This window comes from Bufo bufo, chromosome 7 (genome assembly GCF_905171765.1).
Source record: "Bufo bufo chromosome 7, aBufBuf1.1, whole genome shotgun sequence".
NCBI classification, from domain to species: Eukaryota; Metazoa; Chordata; class Amphibia; order Anura; family Bufonidae; genus Bufo; species Bufo bufo.
In genome coordinates this window covers 44502837-44518096 of record NC_053395.1, presented here as the reverse complement: position 1 = coordinate 44518096, position 15260 = coordinate 44502837, and the positions used below count along the sequence as shown (strand labels likewise).

Here is a 15260-nt window from a genome sequence, read left to right as displayed (position 1 = left end):
CCCCAAGGTATTCACTGAGGGGCATAGTAAGTCCGTGGGAGATTATTTTTTTTTTGCCAGAAGTTAGCAGAAATGGAAACTTTATATATTTTTTTTTTTCTCAGAAAGTGTCATTTTCCGCTAACTTGTGAAAAAAAATTAAATCATACATGAACTCACCATGCCCCTCCGCGAATACTTTGGGGTGTCTTCTTTCTAAAATGGGGTCATTTGGGGGGTATTTATACTATCCTGGCATTCTAGCACCTCAAGAAACATGACAGGTGCTCAGAAAGTCAGAGCTGCTTCAAAATGGGGAAATTCACATTTTTGTACCATAGTTTGTAAACGCTATAACTTTTGCGCAAACCAATAAATATACACTTATTGGATTTTTTTTTATCAAAGACATGTAGCACAATAAATTCTGACACAAACTTGTATAGAAATGTAATTATATTTGAACAATTTAACCAGAGAAAGTTAAAAATACACTTTTTTTTTGAGAAAATTGCAGCCTATTTTGATTAATATCAGAAAAACGAAAAATCTCAGCAGCAATCAAATACCACCAAAAGAAAGCTGTATTTGTGAGAAGAAAAGGAGGTAAAATTAATTTGGGTGCCAAGTTGCATGACCGAGCAATAAACCGTTAAAGTTGTGAAGTGCCGATCTGTAAAAAAGGGCCTGGTCACTAGGGGGGTATAAACCTGTGGTCCTTAAGTGGTTAAAGTATACATGTCTCCTCTCCTGACTTGTCTGTTTTTAGTAACTACTTGCATCCCCCATGTAATAACAATTCTAGAGCATCTATACTTATGGCTCTATGATGTGCCAGTCCTTTATTATTCCTGCTAGAAGTTATAAATGAACAACTAGCAGTTTGCAATGAAAGTTCAAATGGGTGTTATCATTTGGGGAAGGGGTGAGTCCCTGCACAGTCTGACACTGGCAGCACTGATTGGATAGTGTCAAACTGTGAAAAGACACCCCCCCCCCCCCACCCCAACTGGTAACAATCAGCCGGACCTTCATTGCAAACTGCTAGTAATGAATTCATAACTTCCAGCAGGAATAATAAAGGAATGTCACAACATAGAGTCATAAGAATACAAGCTCCAGAATTGTTATTACACGGGGAATGCAAGTAGTTAAAAAACCAGACATGTCAGGAGTGATGATAGGTCCTGTTTAAAGGCTGCACTACTGCTGGAAGACTATAATTGACACTTAGACGAGAAATCCGTGCGGGTGAACGCATTGCACCCACACTGAATCCGGACCCATTCACTTAAATGGGGCTGTTCAGATGAGCAGTTATTTTTTAACACTTTATTTTTATTTTTTTTATTTTACACTTTTCATCCCCCATAAGGTCATACAAGACCTCTGGGGGACATTTAACTTACCCTTTTTTTTTTTCCACTGTTGATTTCTCCTGTAACTGGGGCTGTACAGCACTCACCCGGCTCCGGCGGTCACATGACTGCCGGACCGGAACAGGAAGCGCATAGCGCTTTCTGCTCTGTATACACAGCGCTCAGTGAGTGCTGTGTATACAGTGATCTAGAAGGCAGGGACACCTGGGAACTGTCCCCGCCTTCTCTAAGGCCCCTTTCACACGGGCGAGATTTCCGCCCGTGCATTCATTTCTATGGGGCTGTGCGTTGCGTGAAAATCGCAGCATGCTCCTCTTTGTGTGTTTTTCACGTAACGTAGGCCCCATAGAAATAAATAGGGGTTGCTTGAAAATCGCAAGCATCCGCAAGCAAGTGCGGATGCGGTGCGATTTTCACGCACGGTTGCTAGGTGATGATCGGGATGGGGACCCGATCATTATAACATGGTTATAAGGGAAAATAATAGCATTCTGAATACAGAATGCATAGTACAATAGGGCTGGAGGGGCTGGAGTCAGGAAATCATGCTGCTTGTGGTCAGGGAAGGTCCCCTTTCACTCTACGTACCTGATCTGATGCACGCAACATTAAAGAGCCACCACTCCGGTACCCGAGGAAGAATGACAATAACCCTGTCTCCTGGTTTCAAGTCACAAGCGTCGGAGAGTATATTCGCCACTTTCCTGGAGTGAAACCCCAATTCATCGAAGCTCCATTTGACCTCTTTTCCTTGCCCATCTATCCACCACAGAGCAGGATTGGGATTTCTGCTGCCATCCTGGAAAAAGACCATCATCTATTACTACTTATATATCATCCTCACATTACCCAGTGCTACTTCCAACCATTTCCATGGCCAGTTTTATGATGTGCGGGATCTGGAACAAATCATAGACATTTACCTTTTCAGCAGCAGTCCATTTATCTAAGATGTCGCTAGCGAAGTTGAAGTATTCCGGCAGTTCTAATTTGTAACTTTTCTTAACATCCTCATAGTCCGAGAAATTCTGAGGGGCATAAAATTTCTGGCCTTTGCTGAATAATCTGCAGCAGACACGTGTGTTAATATGGGCGGTGAGATGTTTAGCTTTAAGAAGAATTTTCATGGCTGACACATCAGGTCCCTGTACAAGAGGAAATTCTGTAACACGTTGAATATAAGGACACAAACAATATCTATCTATATTATAAAATAACAAGTTTTCCCCATTTAAAACTAGATCACTAATCCATCTGCATCCCTCTTGCTGTATATTTCCATTCTATCATGGATGAAGTGTGTGATTATCCTTCATACCTGTGCTGTAGGATGTGTTTAGTCTAATAAATCCTAATTCCCCAAAAATAAAAAACTGGTAAATAAAAAAAAAATTATAAAATGATTAATGCAATTTAAAATAAATAAACTGAGCCTCTTCAGGACTGGGCGATTTTTCATTTTTTACGTTTTAGTTTTTCATTCCCCGCTTGACCTTTCCTCCCAAAGTATTATCTAAACAGGTATCCTTATGTGCTTTGAGTTTAGCACGTGGATGCATTCAAGAAAACAAGATACAACTTATTAAAGGGAGACTAATATGATGTGGGAGTGTATCTCTCACCCAGGTTCCCCACCAGGGTAAGATAGCGGAAATCTAGAAAGATGCAGTTGCTTCAGCAGAGTCTGCTGGAGCTCTTTGTTTAAGTTTATATGGGCTGGATTTCTTTGGACTGGGAGATGGGTTTAGTAGTGGGATTTCCCAGTCCACACCTGTAGCTGGCCAGCTAAGACCTGTCCTAGGTTGCTAATATGGCTTATATGTGTATTACAGCTAGACCTGCCAATAACCTTAATACAGTTCCAATGTTTATATGTTAGAGACAAAAGCAGAGTTATTTACTGTGACTTCATGTTTTTGGATGTCATGTAACAGTTATATATTATGTTCACAGAAGCAGAAAAGATAATATGCCTTTAAGATTCATTATATGAATGTAAGGTAAGCTCAATGACACAGCAGAATCAACAGAAAGCATAGAGTTAAAGGGCTTCTGTCAGCCCACTAAACCGTTTTTTTTTTTTTTGCTTAATAATAACCCCTACACTGCGATTTATCCATACATAAGTAAAATAAGAATTTTGGTTCAGTAGAATTTGCTAAAACCCTATTTTTATAATATGTAAATTACCTTGCTACCAGCAAGTAGGGCGGCTACTTGCTGGTAGCAGCCGCATCCTCCGATGGTAATGACGCCCCCTCTGCTTGTTGATTGACAGGGCCAGCGGACGGGATCTTTATCCGCTGGCCCTGCCTGTTTTCATTCAATATCTGGCGCCTGCGCCGCGGCCGTACCTATCTTCAATCGGCGCAGGCGCACTGAGAGGCGGCCACTCACTCGGCCGCTTCATCCTCAATGCGCCTGCGCCGATGACGTCACATCTACACCCGGCGCAGGCGCATTGAGGATGAAGCGGCCGAGTGAGTGGCCGCCTCTCAGTGCGCCTGCGCCGATTGAAGATAGGTACGGCCGCGGCGCAGGCGCCAGATATTGAATGAAAACAGGCAGGGCCAGCGGAGAAAGATCCCGTCCGCTGGCCCTGTCAATCAACAAGCAGAGGGGGCGTCATTACCATCGGAGGATGCGGCTGCTACCAGCAAGTAGCCGCCCTACTTGCTGGTAGCAAGGTAATTTACATATTATAAAAATAGGGTTTTAGCAAATTCTACTGAACCAAAATTCTTATTTTACTTATGTATGGATAAATCGCAGTGTAGGGGTTATTATTAAGCAAAAAAAAAAAAAAACGGTTTAGTGGGCTGACAGAAGCCCTTTAAACTGTTGTTACTGAGTTACAGGAGTCTTGACCAATCACAGCCAGTCTTACACTCAGCCTGTGTGGGAAATCCCCTAGTTGGAATCATTATTCACCACCAGAGGAGAGGAGCTGAACAGACATTCACTCCACTAAGAGCTGTGTTTTATGGGAACAAGAGGCCAAAATTTATATTTAGAACAGTCATATAATGTTCCTATTGTTAATGTAGTGATTAGAACTGTATACTGAACCAGTTATGTGTTTGTTCACAGTTCCACCATACAAATACGAACCGCTCATACCAGATCATACTGAGCCACAAAAGCAATCAATCATCAAATAATTGCATACAAACAAACCAATAGCAAATCTCAGATATACCTCTCAGAGAGATCATAAAGTGCTTAAAGAGGACCTTTCACCAAAAAAAAAAAGTAAACTAACAACACTACCTTATGCTGCTGCTGCCAGTGATGCCCAGACACGTTTTCTTATTTATAATGGACCCCCCGTTCGTCCGCTTTGCCCCCCGTTATGTTTGGCGCCGAATATGCAAATGAGGCGCCTAAGTTATAGTAGGCGTCGATTCCCTAGGTATGGTAGGCGGTCTTCTGTCTCCCTTGCTGCCAGCGCATCCAATCGCAGCGCTCGGCTCGTCTCGGAGTCCCTGGGGACTCCGAGACGGCGCCGGCTCCGGAACTCTGCAAGCTCAAGTTCTCGCGAGAACTTGAGCTCCGTCTCCCTTGCTAAGAGCCGAGCGCTGCGATTGGATGCGCTGGCAGCACATAACGGGGGGCAAAGCGGACGAACGGGGGGTCCATTATAAATAAGAAAACGTGTCTGGGCATCACTGGCAGCAGCAGCATAAGGTAGTGTTGTTAGTTTACTTTTTTTTTTTTGGTGAAAGGTCCTCTTTAAATAACTTAAAGTGAGAGTACAGATACTGAAGAGAGAAATATATCCACCATTTTACGTTGAATGACAAGATTGAACAGCTAAACCACCATCTTGTGCATACCGCCATTTTGTGAGTCTTTATGCAACGCGTGTTCGTACATGGACTATCTGCTGCGGAGGTTGCAGTGTTATATATGAAGAAAAGTTGAAGTTAACAAAATAAGTTATTTCAAGCATTTAGTGTGCTCTTTAACCCCTTCCCGACACATGACGTACTACTACGTCATGAAAGCCACTGCGTTCCCACAATTTGACGTAATAGTACGTCATGGTGATCGGGCGGGTACCGGAGCGGTGCGCAATCAATGCAGGGGCCCGGCAGTCCCTGGTATCACTGTAAAAGCTGATGCAGGCGGATTAACCCCTTCTATGCCGTGGTCCGCGCTGACCGCGACATAGAAGGGGTTTGTGTCGGGTGAGGGACCGCATTAAGTATCCGCACTGCTGTGGCGGGGACTCGATGTGTCAGAAGGCAGCCCGATGCTGTGCAGAGGCTGCCCAATGCCTTTCACGGCATCGGGACCTGCCCTCTATGGGTGCCGAGGAGATCCAGCCTCAGGCTGCGTCTCCTAGGCAACCTGTTTGTGTATGACTCACTGTAGTACACAAACAGGCAATGCATTACAATACAGATGTATTGTAATGCATTGCAGAGTGGATCAGACCCCCAAAAGTGATCAGAAATAAAGTAAAGAAAAAAATAAAAAGAAAAAAATAAAATGTGTTTTTAATAAAATAAAGTAATAAAATTAATAAAGTAAAAAAAGAAAAAAAAAATGCCCCTTTCCCCTTATTTTATAATAATAAAAAACAGAACCTCCCCCACACACATATTAGGTATCACCGCGTCCGTAATGACCGGCTCTCTAAATTTATCACATGATCCACCCTGTCCGATAAACACCATAAAAAATAAAAACGGTGTAAAAAAAAGCCATTTGTGTCCCCTTACATCATAAAAAGTGCAACACCAAGGGATCAAAAAGGCATATGTCCCACAATATGGTATCAATAAAACCGTCACCTCATCCAGCAAAAAATGAGCCCCTAGCTAAGACTACCGCCCAAAAAATAAAAAAAACTATAGCTCTCAGAACATGGAGACACTAAAACATCATTACTGCTATTATTCTGCTAAAGTGAAATACCTAATATATATACATATTTTTTTTATGTATCGCCATGTCCTAAACAACCAGCTCTATAAAAATATCACATGACCTAACCCCTCAGGTGAACACCGTAAAAAAAAAAAAAACGGTGTAAAAAAAAGCAATTTGTCACATTACATCACAAAAATTGCAATAGCAAGTGATCAAAAAGGCATATGCCCCCCAAAAATAGTACCAATCAAACCGTCACCTCATCCCGCAAAAAATGAGACCCTACCTAAAAGAATCGGTCAAAAAATAAAAAAGCTATCACTCTCAGACAATGGAGACACTAAAATATAATAATTTTTTGCTTCAAAACTGCTATTATTGTGCTAAAGTGAAATAAATACAAAGAAGTATACATAATAGGTATCGCCATGTCCATAACAACCAGCTCTATATAAATATCACATGACCTAACCCCTCAGGTGAACACCGTAAAGAAATTTTAAATAAAAACTGTAAAAAAAAAAGGCATTTTTGTCACCTTACATCACAAAAATTGCAACACCAAGCGATTAAAAACGCATATACCCCCCAAAATAGTACCAATCAAACCGTCACCTCATCCCGCAAAAAATTAGTCCTTACCTAAGAAAATTGATCAAAAAATAAAAAAAGCTATGGCTCTCAGACTATGGATACACAAAATTATCATTATTTCAATTTCAAAAATGCTATTATTGTGTAAAACTTAAATAAATAAGAAAAAGTAGGCATATTAGGTATTGCCACAGCCGTAACGATCTGCTCTATAAAAAAGTCACATGACCTAATCCCTCAGATAAATGCTGTAAAAATAAATAAAAACTGCACCAAAACAACCAATTTTGTAATAATGAATCAAAAAATCATATGTACCCAAAAATGGTACCAATAAAAACGTCAACTCTTCCGGCAAAAAACGAGCCCCTGCACGATCAACAGAAAAATATAAAAAAAATAGGGCGTTCATAAAATGAAGATACAAAAACCAAATTTTTGTTTTCAAAAATGCTTTATGTAAAACTGAAACAAACATCATAGAAAGTAGACATATTTGATATCATTGCGTCCGTAACAACCTGCTCTATAAAAATAGCACCTGATATAACCTGTCAGATGAATGTTGTTAAAAGTAAAAACGGTGCCAAAACATAAATTTTTTGGTTACCTTGCCTCACAAAAAACGTAATATAGAGCAATTAAAAATCATATGTACCCCAAAATAGTACCAATAAAACTGGCACCTTATTGTAATGCAAGGCACCAACGAAACAGACCAGTGAGGATAAAGTCAAAGGGGTTTATTAACAAAATAAACAAAGTCCAGGTAAACTTCACTGGGCAAACGTCAGGCAAACAAAAAACAAAGGAAAGCCAGGAGTAGTCCCGATGCGTGCATAAGTCTCTGTGCAACTTGCCAGGTAAACGGATGCGTCACGGAAAGTCCCGGGTCCTGGGTCCCACTGGAATGGACGGAGTCCCAGTAAACTTCAGTCAGTAGCTAGCAGTACTGACCTGCACCAGGATAAGGAAGGATAATAGTGGGCACTGACCGACCTGGGAGGCCAACTTTTATGTGCCTGATAACAAATCCCAGGGCGCCAAGTGTCCACTCCCCATAGGTCATGATCGTGCCCTACACCTGTGTACAAGGCTTTGGTCGGTCATTAGTCAATTAAACCAATGCCGGCTCCCTAATCTGCTTTGAACTTGCGGCCAGGTGCTATTCCCTTCGCGTGACCGTGTATCCCCTTGCGAACCCGTTTTCGAACGTAAATGCGGATGCACGACAGGCTCTGCGAGAGTGCGTCGACATGAACACCGGAATGGAATCCGCAATAGGCACCGGAGACAAGCTCAGCCGCAGCGTACTGCCACTAGCCCGGCAAAGCTGTCCCCAAAAGCTATGCAGTCTTCCCCTCCGGCGCATATGCAAACGCATCCCCACGTCGGTTCTCAAAGGGGTCGGAGCTGGTGTATCAATGGAGACACACGTAACCTGTCCCGCAGCTCCACGAGGACCCTTTTTGGTCACACCGGAGTGCGAGACAGGTGAGGATCTCACACTTATCCTGTTTCCAAAATGTGGTCACTTCTTTGAGTTTCTACTGTAGGGGTGCATCACGGGGGCTTCAAATAGGACATGGCATCTAAAAACCAGTTCAGCTAAATCTGCCTTCCAACAACCATATGGCGTTTCTTTCCTACTGTGCCCTGCCGTGTGCCTGTACAGCAGTTTACGATCACATGTGGGGTGTTTCTGTAAACCGCAGAATCAGGATAATAAATATTGAGTTTTGTTTGGCTGTTAACCCTTGCTTTGCTACTGGAAAAAATTGATTAAAATGTAAAATCTGCCAAAAAAGTGAAATGCTGAAATTTCATCTCCATTTTCCATTAATTCTTGTGGAACACCTAAAGGGTTAAAAAGTTTGTAAAATCAGTTTTGTATACCTTGAGGGGTGTAGTTTCTAAAATTGGGTCATTTTTGGGTGATTTCTATTATGTAAGCCTCACAAAGTGACTTCAGACCAGAACTGGTCCTTAAAAAGTGGGTTTTGGAAATTTTCTGAAAAATTTCAATATTTGCTTCTAAACTTCTAAGCCCTAAAAAATAAAATGTCATTTTCAAAATGATCCAAACGTGAAGTAGACATATTGGAAATGTAAAGTAATAACTATTATATGAGGTATGACTATCTATTAAAAAAGTTAAGAAATTGAAATTTGAAAATTTGGGAATTTTTCTAAAATTTGAGATTTTTTCACAAATAAAGGAGAAATATACTGACTCAAATTTATGACTTCAAGCAGTGATCAGCCGGCACTCCGTTCAAACAGCGTGGTGCACGTGTCCGAGATAGCAATCTCACGTATATTGTAAGAAAAGACCGGCACTCACTAAATCTTCTGCAAACTCGATGCTTTAATCGGTCACATATCGAATTTCTGTGACTCGTTTCGGCTCACTGTATGAGCCTTTCTCAAACAGGTAATGGCATACAAAGTAGCCTACAGGATTTAAATAGACCGCCAAAGTGGAAAGGACATCAGGTAACCATGGTGATGGACTAAACAAAAAAACTGAAAACCGTGAGGAAACAGCCCAACTGCAGCAGCATCAACAAATACAACAATAATATGGCATGTGAAGAATTCTCCAAAGGTGAAGACAATTTCAGGATGAGATGATGCCGTTGGGGGTTCGTCACGTTTTCTGAAATAAAGAAAAGAAAAAGCAAGTAAATTAAATGACACTTACATAAATATTAAAAATAATAATGGAGCTTGGAAATTACAGGAAACTGTTGAGATCATACTCCCGGTTCAATCCCCTGGGTTCAAGTGTCTGCAGTTTGTGAATCCAATAGGCTTCACGTTTTTTTAACATTTTAATCCTGTCACCACCTCTGCGAGGTTGCGATACTTGTTCGATAATCTGAAAACGCAACTGTGAGACATTATGACTGCAGCGATCAAAGTGGTAGGGAACCGGTAAGAGCAGGTTCTTTTTACGTATAGTGGACTTGTGTTTTGAGAAGCGATCCTTCATCCGCATAGAGGTCTCTCCTATATATAAGAGACCACACGGACATTTCAGTAAATACACCACGTAATTGCTGTTACATGTGAAAAATCCCTTAACAGGGAATTGCTTTCCTGTATGGGGATGTAAAAAATATTCGCCTCTGATAACGCTCGAGCAGTGTATACACCCCAAGCAGGGAAATGTGCCCTTTCTTGGTGTGGATAAGGTAAGTTGTCGTTTCTCAATCTGACTACTGCCCACATCAGCCCTTATTACCATGTCGCGTATGTTTTTATTGCGTTTGTAACAGATTAAAGGAGGACTGCCCCATTCCCAATTCCAGAGGGTTCACAGAATTGTCTCTAGTGCCGGGGTTAAGGAAAATCGTTTGAATGAAATGTCAGAGATTTAAGAGTCGTGGCTACCCCACTTCACTGCTCAATAGAGAGAGGAATAAAACTACTTCTTTGGGACAAAAAGAGGACAAAAAGTCACGTATACCATTTGTCGCTAAATATCACCCATGGGTAAACAAGTGTAGATTCATTTTATATCGACATTGGAGTATTTTATCCAGGGCATACCCCTCTGTGGAGGCATTTCAGAGTCCTCCTTTAATCTGTTACAAACGCAATAAAAACATACGCGACACGGTGGTAAGGGCTGATGTGGGCAGTAGTCAGATTGAGAAACGACAACTTACCTTATCCACACCAAGAAAGGGCACATTTCCCTGCTTGGGGTGTATACACTGCTCGAGCGTAATCACAGGCGAATATTTTTTACATCCCCATACAGGAAAGCAATTCCCTGTTAAGGGATTTTTCACATGTAACAGCAATTACGTGGTGTATTTACTGAAATGTCCGTGTGGTCTCTTATATAGGAGAGACCTCTATGCGGATGAAGGATCGCTTCTCAAAACACAAGTCCACTATACGTAAAAAGAACCTGCTCTTACCGGTTCCCTACCACTTTGATCGCTGCAGTCATAATGTCTCACAGTTGCGTTTTCAGATTATCGAACAAGTATCGCAACCTCGCAGAGGTGGTGACAGGATTAAAATGTTAAAAAAACGTGAAGCCTATTGGATTCACAAACTGCAGACACTTGAACCCAGGGGATTGAACCGGGAGTATGATCTCAACAGTTTCCTGTAATTTCCAAGCTCCATTATTATTTTTAATATTTATGTAAGTGTCATTTAATTTACTTGCTTTTTCTTTTCTTTATTTCAGAAAACGTGATGAACCCCCAACGGCATCATCTCATCCTGAAATTGTCTTCACCTTTGGAGAATTCTTCACATGCCATATTATTGTTGTATTTGTTGATGCTGCTGCAGTTGGGCTGTTTCCTCACGGTTTTCTGTTTTTTTGTTTAGTCCATCACCATGGTTACCTGATGTCATTTCCACTTTGGCGGTCTATTTAAATCCTGTATGCTACTTTGTTTGTATGCCATTACCTGTTTAAGAAAGGCTCATACAGTGAGCCGAAACGCGTCACAGAAACTCTATATGTGACCGATTAAAGCATCGAGTTTTCAGAAGATTTAGTGAGTGCCGGTCTTTTCTTACAAATCAAATTTATGACCATCATGAAGTGTAATGTGTCACGAGAAAAAAAAATCTCAGAATGGTTTGGATCAGTAAAAGTGTTCCAAAGATATTACCACATAAAGTGAAGCATGTCAGATTTGCAAAAAATGGCCTGGGCAGGAAGATGAAAACAGGCCCGGGGTTGAAGGGGTTAAACCTACTGTGTCCATAAAACGGCACTAGAAGAATTACAGAGTGACAGACAGTCTGGTTGGACTAAAAAGTTAGAGGCAAAAAAAATATATACAATGCAACAGCACTCTGCAAACCAAATAAAGTACAATAATGCCAAAATAATAGAAAGAATTCTGGTGCTAATGCTACGCTAATAAATTTGAGACGCTTGGCAAATCATTTTGTACAAAATTATTTGGGCCCGTCTGCCAAACGTCAAGACCCCCAATTTTTCTAAAAAGTTGGAGATATCGAATTCTTCTAATGCCACTTCATAGTGCTGAGCCTGCCACAACACCCCTCTATTACTGTTTTTATCCCTAGCCCGTGGTGATCCCATGTGAGGCCTGCTGGGATCATCACTGGGAAAATAAAGCAGACCTCAGAATGCCAGTCTGGGGGAATGAAGCCTGGAGAGCTGAATTGTGTGGTTAGAGCTTTGTGACTGGCTGACCATGAGGCTAAGTGAAGCCTGATCTTCCCTGGTGTGAACAGGACTCTATAGGTGAGACAGGAACCACCTGTGTATTAGGTAGAGCCCAGACGGGCAAGCATTTATTTTGTTTTATGCTAGTGCTATAACTTTACCTAACCAAGTGACGCTATAACTTGAATGCTAATGTTATGCTGAAGTGACCAAATAAAGCACAGTTTGGACTTTGAAACCACTGTCTCTGTGAAAATCTACTGTGAGTACAGATCCCTACAGTATATATGTGTTTTTCTGTATATATATATATATTTGTAGTCATGGCTACGGCCAAGAGATATCCGAAGAACCCTAGAGAGAGAAACAACGGGAACAACTTAACCCAGCTAGGCGTGTCTTAGCTGACCTGACTAAATGGCTTGTTGTGTGCCCTAAGCCCTGATCGTGGGTAGGCCTATAAGTGGGCATACCCTGTGGAAATGAGAAGATAAGGGAGGGAGGGTGGGGCACCTGAGAACACACGCCTATGAGTGAGGCTGTGGCTCGTATATGAAGAGCCTCCACCCCTCCCACAAATGCAGGCTGACTAATCAGCCTTACCAACTTGTGGTCATGGCTACGGCCAAGAGATATCCGAAGAACCCTAGGGAGAGAAACAACAGGAACAACTTAATCCAGCTAGGCGTGTCTTAGCCAACCTGACTAAATGACTTGTTGTGTGCCCTAAGCCATGATCGTGGGTAGGCCTATAAGTGGGCAAAAACCAAGCCAAGTAGGGTAGAAAAGGAACTCGAATGGCATGTGCAAACTAATCCCCAAGCCAACTGCAAGGCGTCAGAGATCTAGAGCGAAAATTCGAGGTGTATGAGGCAAGACCAGAAGGAGACCTACAACCCCTCTTGTGGATGACAAGGCCAGAGACATGATGCTGAATATTGCGGATACTGCCCCAAAGCGGAATGGAGGACCGGGAATACGTTGTGAAATGGATCATGAAAACCAACTGAACCTTGTAAAGTTTTGGTTCTAGTGCGAGTACTGGCAATGCCCTAGCCTCAGGAGATCGTGGGACCGAAACCTAATTGCCTAGACTATGCAGGAATGAGGGCCAAAAAGAACCATGTGGATAGGAAGAGAATCCTTGAATAGTTCCCCAGACAACAGCTATCTGCTAGCCGTGGTCTGCGCGTTGTTCTACTGTGTCCCCCTGAGAATTGTTTTAACGCTTGAGACGAGAAGACCGACCTACTATCTGAATCTTCTACCATGAGGAAATGCTGAACTTTGTCCAAAACCCGATTCAACGTGGTTGTAGGGAGAAAATGAATTCCTGGTCGTAGTAAAAAGGCAAAGACTTTGCGCGGGGACCTGGTTGACAAGATATGATCGACTACGATCAGAGACTGAAATGCTAGAGGGAATTGCCCTACTTGTTCTTCCTCTGGCAGGACCTGAACGAAAGCATGAACAATTAAAGCAAGACGAAAATATCTGCGTAAGACATGACAATGATGCTGTAGGGCGAACCGGACCAGTTTGCGGTCAAAACATAAAGTGAGTGATCAACATGGATTATTAGGAAATTAGGGAAGCAGGTATGTATGCGATACATACGGGCCAAATCAGCACAGATGGACAACCAACCAGGCAATCAGCCCAGCAGGACTGAAAACAGTCATCGGGCCCCCGAAGCCATGGGGCCGAAGCCGTCATCGGGCCCCGGAAGCCATGGGGCCGAAGCCGTCATCGGGCCCCGGAAGCCATGGGGCCGAAGCCGTCATCGGGCCCCCGAAGCCATGGGGCCGAAGCCGTCATCGGGCCCCCGAAGCCATTGGGCCGAAGCCGTCATCGGGCCCCCGAAGCCATGGGGCCGAGTTTATTTCATTTTATTTTTTTCAAGAATTATAACTATAATAAGTGACCTGAATAAGGTGCAGGTGAAATCAAACCATGAGCCTGACCGATGTGGCAGGCGATACCTAAGATAAACTACGTGGCCTGAATAACATGGAAGGTGACCCCTAACGTGGAAGGTGACCCCTAACATGAGTTCAACTGCATGACCTGAAAAGACGAAGGGAAATGTGACAGAAAATGGAGATAATAACGGACATTAACTAAAATGAAACCTAAATAACATAGGCTGGCAAGCAGGTAAAGATGCGAGTCATTCAAAACCAAAAGCAAAGCTGCACAGGTGGACAGACAACCATTGGTCAGACCCCTGAAGCCATGGTGCCAAAGCAACCACCAGGGGCCCATGGAGCTGGGCAGCCACCGGGATGCGAACCTTAGAATTAAGGACGGCTGGGGAAAAGATTGGGGCTTAACCCAACGGATTTAGTAATCAACCGGGACTCGATAACCTAGAAAGACAAAGACATGGGGGTAAAGCTTCTTAATGAAATGAACCGCAAGTACTAATCTGTAAAATATAAATGAACAAAAGAAAACTTCTGAAAGGTGTGCCATGGAAAATAGTATCAGATGGCCGTATGACCTACCAATGTCGATGACAATTGTGAAATCCTCTAAGCCAAGAGCCATGCGTGCGAGCCTCTTATGGCGGGAGCCATGCGTGCGAGCCTCTTATGGCGGGAGCCATGCGTGCGAGCCTCTTATGGCGGGAGCCATGCGTGCGAGCCTCTTATGGCGGGAGCCATGCGTCAGATGACCGTGGGAACTACGAATGACGATGCCAGTCGTGAGGTCCTATAATCGAACAGCCACTCGTGCGAGTCTCTTAGGGGAGGAGCCATGCGTGCGAGACTCTTATGGCGGAAAAAAGTATCAGATGGCCGTGCGAACTACAAGTGTCGGTGCCAATCGTGAGGCCCTATAAGCGAAGAGCCACTAGTGCAAGCCTCTTAAGATTTTTTTTTTAAATAAACCATTTATGCAGCACCAGAATGCCTTGGGGACTCGCATGACCATGACCCTCTCCAACAGCAAACCTGGGACACTAACTAGCCTACAACCATGTCGCACCCCTAACCAAAACATGAAAAACGGTCATGGGGCCCCCGGAGTCATGAGGCCGGATCAGTCATAGGGCCCCCGAAGCCAGAGGGATGACGTTGTGGTGACGATAAGTAATTAAAACGTAAGCCGGACCTGATGGGATATGCAGCGACTTGAATGATTGGATTGGCTAGAAGGTGGCCTAAGGAACATAACTGCCAACAGGCATTGAAAATATAGACATTAGTAATCCGAAGCACGTGCATGCATAAAACACTAACCACCGCAAACCA

At 42.9% G+C, this 15260-nt stretch overlaps 1 protein-coding gene across 1 annotated transcript in view; it reads right to left on the bottom strand.

Annotated features, from left to right (window-relative positions):
- Window positions 1-15260, bottom strand: part of ACSM3 (acyl-CoA synthetase medium chain family member 3) — a 58789-nt gene that overhangs the window by 37530 nt on the left and 5999 nt on the right. Inside the window, exons 2-3 of the mRNA XM_040439865.1 lie at window positions 2282-2503; window positions 1947-2157 (exon numbers count right to left, since the gene is read on the bottom strand). Coding sequence (XP_040295799.1) covers window positions 1947-2157; window positions 2282-2503 — 433 coding nt within the window. The remainder of the gene's footprint in view (window positions 1-1946; window positions 2158-2281; window positions 2504-15260) is intronic.